The sequence below is a fragment of the Populus nigra genome, chromosome 17, assembly GCF_951802175.1.
Source record: "Populus nigra chromosome 17, ddPopNigr1.1, whole genome shotgun sequence".
In the NCBI taxonomy this organism is placed as follows: domain Eukaryota; kingdom Viridiplantae; phylum Streptophyta; class Magnoliopsida; order Malpighiales; family Salicaceae; genus Populus; species Populus nigra.
In genome coordinates this window covers 1606742-1615650 of record NC_084868.1, presented here as the reverse complement: position 1 = coordinate 1615650, position 8909 = coordinate 1606742, and the positions used below count along the sequence as shown (strand labels likewise).

The 8909-nt window shown below is 28.7% G+C and overlaps 1 protein-coding gene and 1 non-coding gene across 2 annotated transcripts; both read left to right on the top strand.

The window, feature by feature from the left end:
• Positions 1-2407: 2407 nt before the first annotated feature.
• Positions 2408-5038, top strand: LOC133676545 (protein trichome birefringence-like 34). The gene is made up of 5 exons (XM_062098227.1): positions 2408-2864; positions 3036-3213; positions 3820-4016; positions 4354-4512; positions 4600-5038. The coding sequence occupies exons 1-5, from the start codon at positions 2521-2523 to the stop codon at positions 4946-4948; spliced, it is 1227 nt and encodes a 408-aa protein (XP_061954211.1). The 5' UTR covers positions 2408-2520; the 3' UTR covers positions 4949-5038.
• On the top strand, positions 3265-3345 carry TRNAL-AAG (transfer RNA leucine (anticodon AAG)). The gene has a single exon. It is a non-coding gene; the product is annotated as a tRNA-Leu (tRNA).
• Positions 5039-8909: the final 3871 nt, after the last annotated feature.

Below are 8909 nucleotides of genomic sequence, written 5' to 3'. Positions count from 1 at the left end.
ATTAAAAACAATATAATAAAACTCTTATTAATGAATGTAACTCATTGATAGCAAGAACAACTTTTTTAATGGTTAGATTATAGACAACCAGTCCACCTCCACTCTCCTCCTTTGTTTCCCAACAACTCTCTCTCCCCATTATCAAACTTTAAGACCGTAATGTGAACAAAATAAAATTTTGAGTCAAAGCATAAAAACCTCAAGAAATAAAAGCTGAAAAAGAAAAAACAAAAACTTTGGGGACTAAAATAATAAAAAAAACATGCGCCATACACATTGAAATAAAACGAGGAAAAATATTTATTTCATTTTCAAATTTAGTCCCTAAAGTTTTAATTGTTTTGAATTAATAGAATTAAAAATTATTTTGTCAAATTGAACATTAATTCGACGTCATACCTTATTCTTGACATTACAATAATCCCATATCAAGCCAACCAAAATAAATCATCAAACTTAATTTTAAATCAGCTCAATATGAAATGATTAAATTGAAAAAAAAATCAAGTGACTGAAAAAATTTAAAGAACAAAAAAAAAAACATTGTGGATAACTATTGCAATCCTTCTCTTATGTTGCATTTCCATTAGTTTTTTTTTTAATAATTCTTCCATCTCAAATTATCTTTTTTGTTTATGATTTCAAACATCATTCCATGATTTATGAAACATCAATTTTGGGAAACCAGACTATAGTTTTCGCTAAAAATAACAATAAAAAAATAAGGGTCAAATTTAACATCTAAAAAAATGATAGCACACTTTGCTATTTTGAAGAGTCAAGCATGAAAACCAAGTAGAGAGAGAGAAAAGGAAAGAAAAGGATAATGAGTCACCATAGCCATATCAAAGGTACTCCATCATCACGCACCATCGTATAAGAAAGGCCCTGCTGAGATGATTCTAATGGTACAAAAAAAGATCACCTTCAGAGCTCGGAAGAAGCGCACACTCCTCCATAGTGTGGCAACCTTCAAAACACACATCAATCACTTTTTCTCTCTTCATTCAATTTAATCCCTAATTTGAAATAAAAAAAGTTAAACTTTTGTTTCAGCTTCAAATTCAGCACCTCAAGCTTTAAGTGATCTAAACCAATTAAATTTTATTTTATTTTATTTTTTTAAATCAAGTATCAATTTTTTTTCTCAGCTTAGCAAAAAATCCATTCAAGCCAATCGAAATAAATAATTAAGTTAATTTTAAATCAACTCAATGTAAAATGATTAACTTAAAAAAAAATTGAGTGACTAGAAAAATAAAATAAACATTACGCAACATTATTATAATCAACAATAGATTACATCTAATTGCCTCACATTAAAACCAATAATTGTTTTAATTTCTTTTTAATTAGAAGCAGCTGGCCAAGTCTGTCGTGCATGTTAACCGCTAGGTAGCAATTATACGCATGAAAGTATTTATGGAAGGAGTCTAATCAATTAAAAGGATTTGCTAGCATGTTCATGTCACTTAAGATATCAATCGGATAGTTAAGTTTTGATTTAATAATCAGATAAGAGATTTATACTTAACTATCCGATTCATCACTCAATAATTAAGTCTGTTAGAGAGGAAAACAACACGAAGCCCACTGGTGTCACTTTTATTTTTATCCGAACAAATTAACAATAATAATAATAATAAATAAATAAATAAAATAACTCAATTGCTGACCCCCACCTACAATACATAATAGTGCAATATACTAACATTTAAAATAATCTTCCTCGTTATTTTTTTAATGTTTAATTTACAATGTAGGCCATTGCTAGATAATCAAGTCCACGGGATCGATAATTTAGGACCACCCATATATATATATATATATATATATATTTAATCAAATATATATATATATTTGAATAAATATTGATAAGAGAAATAATTTGAAGGTCTTGAGGCAACTTCAAGGCAACGAATATATGGATGTTGAGACATGAACCACCCTGACCTACTGCTCGTATATCCATTTTATTTGACCCACAGAACAACAACTCAGCTCTAACCACAAGGAATTGAGTAAATATAATGCATTACAGCTTGGTTGATCTGTCAAGTTACAAATTAGTCCCTCGACATACATGTATTTGCTTGCATGGACCATTGCATTTTCCCCATATATATATATATATATATATATATAAACAGAAAAAAATAATGATCTCTGCTGTTAACTACATCATGGTGGTCCATCTCCACGAAAAAATTAAGATATTGATGATGATAGGTTTTACATGAAATATTGAATAATTAGAAACTTCTAAAGAACATGGCCTCTTGACAAAAACAGAAAAGGGTATTAAATGCTTCAAGAAACAAAAATAAATGGGAGGGGTATTTTGGTAATACAAGGGGTACCGCCCTTCTGGCTATTGCTTTCAGCAAACTACCTACAAATCGAAACCCACTTCTCCTAACCTTGGAAAGGGAAGTCACGACGTGTGCTCTTCAACAACTGCTGAAGAGCTACAAAAGGGAGAAAGTGATGCCATAGAGAGACTCTGCAACAAAGCTGAAGATGGCAACGAAGCAGCTGATGGTTCCAGCGACATGGGGGATCAGAAGCAGCTTCCATTCCCTTATTGCACTTCTTGTCGCGTTCCTAGTCATAGCTTCCATCTATGTAACCCAAAATAGTGGTGTGCTCGTAGAAGATAGGACTAAGAGTAAGAGCTCTGGTGATTTGCTGTCTAGGTGCAATTTGTTCTCAGGAAAATGGGTTTTTGATAACAAATCTTACCCTCTGTACAAAGAGAAAGAATGCACCTTCATGTCTGATCAGTTGGCTTGTGAGAAGTTTGGGAGAAAGGACTTGAACTATCAGAACTGGAGGTGGCAACCACACCAGTGTGACCTTCCTAGGTATAAATTACTATATCTCTCTACTATCAACCTACAAATTAATCAAATAGCTAGTATATTACTCTTCTTTGCGGTGACTGATAAGATTCATTCTGCAGGCTGTGATGTTTGGCTATGGTTTTTGAGTTTTGTGTGGAATGTTTTTTTCTCTGTGTCATGTTAATAAGGTAGGTTCAATGCCACAGTATTGCTAGAAAGGCTAAGGAACAAGAGGCTTATGTTTGTAGGGGACTCGTTAAACAGAGGCCAATGGGTTTCAATGGTCTGTCTCGTGGACTCAGTGATTCCTCCAGGGCTCCAATCCATGCATCAGTACCGCAATGGTTCATTGCACATCTTCAAAGCCACAGTAAGTAAAACAGAATACTTATCTAGAATATATGAGAAAGCGTTTACAAGAGTTGAGATGGCCGAGTTGGTCTAAGGCGCCAGATTAAGGTTCTGGTCCGAAAGGGCGTGGGTTCAAATCCCACTCTCAACAAATCATTTTTACCTTTAGTTTTGATAGCCCATTCAGTTTATGGGCTTCCGCTGGACTTACAAAAGCAGTCTTCGTGGGCTTGGTCTGGAGTTTTAATTTTGTTTTGGGATTGGGCCCAGTTGAAAATTCTTTTTTTAAAAAAAAAAACAAATAAAAATCTAAAGAGTTTGGTTTTATTATTTAGCGGTCTAGTTTAAATTGTTTTCTTAGAAGTGTTATAAAATTTGGCTTGGCGTTAATCTAGTGAGTGACTCGTTTATGTGTAGCTTGGCTCGGCTAGGTATTTTTTTAATTTTTTTTTTAATTAAAATGATATTATTTTATGTTTTTTAAAAAAACCTTATAATTTGGGTTAACTTATCAACCCGTAAATTAACCTATCATGATCGTAAGTGACTCGATCCCTGAGTATTATAATTCTATTTATGAGATTTTGCAAATTTAGCTTATGTGATTGTTATTAATGTGATTCAGGAATATAATGCAACAATTGAGTTCTATTGGTCTCCTTTACTGGTGGAATCAAATTCTGATGATCCGGTATACCACCGAGTAGATGATCGGACTGTTAGAGTTCAAGGCATTGAAAAGCATGCGAGGCATTGGACTGATGCTGACATTCTTGTTTTTAATACCTATCTTTGGTGGAGAAGAGCCCAAATGACTGTCTTGTAAGAACATTCTCTGTATAAAGTTCATCATCACAAGCAATGTTGTTTTAATTAAACAAAATAAATTAAAATGATTTTTTTTTTAATATCAACCTGGGTGATGAGTACTGAATTAATTTTATGTTAACTCTTATTAAAAAACCCATCTCAAGTTAAGACCGGATTTATTGGGTCAAGCTAGATCAGGTTTAATAATTTTTAACTTCAAGTTATCTTTTTTTAAAAAACTAAATTTAGAGTAGTGATCGGGTTTGCCGAATCCTAGATCTGCGTACAATCAAGCCGGACTAAGTTTATTAATTTTACTTGGTAATCTAACTTGAAAATTTGATATCAGGTGGGGATCATTTGAAAGGCCAGATGGAATTTACAAGAGAGTAGAGATGCCAAGAGTTTATGAGATGGCTTTAAAGACATGGTCAGATTGGCTAGAGGTTCATGTAAACCGAACCAAAACACAAATGTTCTTCATCAGCATGTCACCAACTCATGAAAAGTATACTACAATTTTAACCTATTGTTGTCTTCTCCATTCTCCTTAGCTTACCTCATATTTCAAGATCAAGATTCACGTGTGTTTCAGGGCTTTAGAGTGGGGTGGCGAAAAAGGGCAAAATTGTTACAACGAGACAGAACCGATCTTCAAAGAAGGATACAGAGGAGAGGCCTCCTGCCCAGAAATCATGCGTGTGGTTGAGAAGACTCTTGATGACTTGAAAACAAGAGGATTAAATGTACAAATGATTAACATTACACAGTTATCAGATTACAGAAAAGAAGGCCATCAATCGATATATAGAAAGCAATGGGAGCCATTAAAGGAAGAACAAATATCAAAACCTAGCAGCTATGCAGACTGTATACATTGGTGTCTCCCTGGAGTTCCAGATGTGTGGAATGAACTTCTTTATGCTCACATTATTAATCTTTGACAGATCTTATGTAAATGTATCTTCAATGTATCAGGCTTTAAGTTTTGGTTCTTGTTCTCAGGAATTTGAAATGCAGAATTTGGCCTTAAATCTGTCATTACCCTAGTAGTCTAAAATTATTTATTTGGAATTGTGATAACTGTTGTTTTTAAAACTATTTTTATTTTAAAATATATTAAAATAATATTTTTTTAAAAAAATTATTTTTAATATCAGTATATCAAAATGATATGAAAATATTAAAAAAATATTAATTTGAAGTAAATAAAAAATAAAAAAATTTCAATTTTTTTTCAGAAACAGTTTCAAAACACAATGCCAAACACTAAATATATTTATTTAAAAAATACATCGTGAAAAACATGAAATACATGCTTTTTACAAGGTGTGCTGCGTTACCATTTCACAAACAAACACACTTTAAAAAAAATTAAAGATTAATTTACATTCTGAATATATATATAAGAGTTGTAGACTTCAAATCATCTAAAAATAATTAGTCATGATTAATTTGTAAAGAGAAAACGAAGATCACAGGTTTAATATAATAATGATGATAAATAAAATTATAATATCAGTCATTACATCAATATCAATCTATATATTTTTTATATTAAAATTATAATAATCTTTTTGAATGCATTAAAAGTGGAAAGCTCGTCTAATTTTTTTTAATGTCAAATACGCAATTGTTTATCCTTAAAATTGCAGTTGATTAATAAATAAAATCTTTCTCATTTATTATTATTTCTCCTCCTCTTTTATGAGATGACAAATGAATTGTTAACGTTGCTACTCATCAGTCAAGTCTAACTTCTTTTACATTGTAAAAGTACCTTTATATATATTAAATTAAAAAATAAATTTGCGTTTTTTTTTCTTTTTATATGGGAAAAATTACGCCTAATATTTGATCAAATTATATTACTAGTTGAGTTTTGAAAAATTAAATTTTATATTTTGAGCCAATAAAAATTCTAAATCTAACAAAATAATCAAATTATTGGGTCAATATTTTTAATTTTTGCAAACTGAAAAATCTAAATTTACCATGAAAAACCAAATTTTTTGAAAAACAAATCCTATTTTTTTCTTGGGTTTTTATTTTATTAAATGGACTGTGAAGGTTTTTTAATATTATTACATAGAAGCTTATGGTTGGATCGTGGATTTATTTTCTCTCATGAGAGAAAAACCCTAAAATTGAAGATTTTCTCTGAATATGGCAAGAGGGAAAAAAAAAAGAGGTTTAAATGGAGTGACGAAGGTAATAACTGCTGGAGCAGTTTTTATAGCATGCCTCCTCTTTCCATCCATATGGTCTGCGATCTCATTCAGCCTGGTGCTTCCGAGCGAGCTTACTCCGGCCCAAGCCCCTGGTTTATTATAAACAAAAAATTAAAGATAATATTTATTTTTGATACTATTTAATTTTTATGTTTCAAAAATATTTTTAATAAAAATTAAAAAATTTTATTTTTTTTCTTTACTTTAAATTAATATTTTTTTAATATTTTCAAATCATTTTGATGCGCTGATATTAAAAATAATTTTAAAAAAATAACAAAAATATTATTTTGATACTTTTTCTAGTATAAAATACTTTAAAAAACAACCGCAACCTCAATTTAAAACACTTTTTAAATCAAAGAAAGACAAGGACAAGGCTGGCATCCTCCACCTTCCCTCCATTATTAATTGATGTTTAAAAATATGATATTGATTGTTTTTTAAAATAATTTTTTAATATATTAAAATAATATATTTTATTTTAAAAAAAATACTTTTAATACATCAAAACGATTTGAAAAAAAAAAAAAAACCAATCAACCGTAATCCAAACAAAAGCTAAGAACGAGACGGTTTAGATTCCATGAGTAAATATTTTATCTCAAGGCGTACATATTTTCACACTTTGTGATACAAAACACATAAGTGGGTACTCTTCAAAGGGATTTCTTGCACCATGAAGGGGTCGGATCAAATTTTCACAGCAATTTTTGTTGCCCCTTTTGTTGGGATTAGTGCCTGTGGAAGGAGGAGAGTTGGGCTAGTGGATCCAGATCTTCGTTAAAATATATGCTTTAATTATGGATTTTGAACCCATTTGAGCACTAGAGCTATTTTTATTTTTTAAAATTTATTTTTTTAAAAGTTATTTTTTAAAATTTTATGTGTTTGTTTATTATTATAAAAGTTGGTCAACGAAAAACACTTTCCAGTCAAAAGAAAATTTAGCTTGGTTTTCAGGAAAGTGTTTTCCTAAAAAATTTGGACGGAAAACACTTTCCGGAAATTGTGAAAAAATTAGAAATGTTATATTATTTGTTGATTATATCAAATTTAGTCCTCAAACTTTTGATTGCTATATATTTTTTGTTTTGAATATTTATTTTTCAATTTCATCTCTTAAAATTTAATTTTTATATTAACTTTGGTTCTCATTTTTATAATTGTTATTTGCTTTTCCCTTATTATTTTTTTATTGAATTTTTTTATGTATCAAATTTGGTCATCATTTTTTTGATTATTACTTATTTTATTTGAAATAATTTATGAAATGTTAATTATTATTATTTTAATTTCTTCATCTTTCAATTTTTTTTTAGATTTGATCTCTATTATTTTGATTATTATTTATTTTATTTGAGATAATTTATGAAATTATTTTTTTTTTTCAATTTCATTCTCATTCAACTTTTTAATTTGTAAGATTTGTTCCTCATTATTTTAATAAATTTGAGAAAAATAAAACATTAATAAGTTATTTTCCAGCTCATTTTTCATGATATAACCAAACACTGGAAAGTGTTTTCCAACTTATTTTCCATTATACTGCCAAACATCAGAAAATAATTCACTTTCCCGGAATTCATTTTCCTGAAATTCACTTTCTAAAAGGAAACTATTTTCTAGCAAACAAACGAGGTTTAGAAATTCAAGTTGTTCATTGGATTTTCTTGCGTTAGCAGGCGGTTTCACATTTATGTCTGGTTGAGAAGAGTGTTTGGAGTATAGCGTTGGTTGTTTTTTAAAGTGTATTTTTGTTAAGAAATACATTAAAAAAATATTTTTTATTTTTAAAAATATTTTTGATATCAGCATATCAAAATAATTTAAAAATATATAAAAAATAATTTATTTTCAAAACACTGATCAAAATGCAATTCCAAACTGCTTTTAAATCAAATGTTGTTATTCCTATTTTTACCATATTGGTTATTTTATTGTTTGTTGTTGGGTTTGGATTGTTGGATTTCATAGATGAGAAAAGGATGAATGTGATGTATGTTTTTTTTAACTCGATAAAACAAATTATAATATTTAATATAAAAGTATATTAGTCATTAAATAAAAAATAATAGTAAATATGTAAATAATTATATAATTTTTGTTGATTTTTTATAATGAGAATGTTAAGTGTTAGAGTTTGTATAGAATTTAGAATGTAAATTATAATTTTTAAAAAATCAGTATATAAATTTAATTTCAATCAAACTATATGATGATAGAGTTAATTTTTCCTTTTATACGATGCAATTATAATGAGATTTACATTACTTTTCATTCTTTATAAGCCTTAACGTAAATTTTTTAATTAAGAAAAACTGATTTTAATTAATCGAGATTTATGGAAAAGGTTTTAATTAGGAAAAAGATTAAACATTTGTAACAATTAGAATCATATGGAGATCAACAAATTATCTATGAATATGGCAATCAATAAATACATGGTGATGGCCACATTAATGATTAATGAATAAATCTAGATGCAGTTGGTATGTTGATTTATTATATCTTTATTAGAGGTTATTTTGTGTTTTTTATATAATATTCATTAAATGTAAATTATTAATTTTAAATTACATAGAAATTATTTAGTATATGATTAAAATAAAAATAGCTTAACTACCTACTTCTATTTTTCCAATCATTTAAATCTAAATTATACGTGTTTGGT

Bases quoted from the DNA above. Each gene is read 5' to 3' on its own strand.
- LOC133676545 (XM_062098227.1), top strand. From the start codon at position 2,521: ATGGCAACGAAGCAGCTGATGGTTCCAGCGACATGGGGGATCAGAAGC. The intron at 3,214-3,819 runs GTAAGTAAAACA...AATGTGATTCAG, and splicing joins TGCACATCTTCAAAGCCACA to GAATATAATGCAACAATTGA. The intron at 4,017-4,353 runs GTAAGAACATTC...ATTTGATATCAG, and splicing joins AGAGCCCAAATGACTGTCTT to GTGGGGATCATTTGAAAGGC.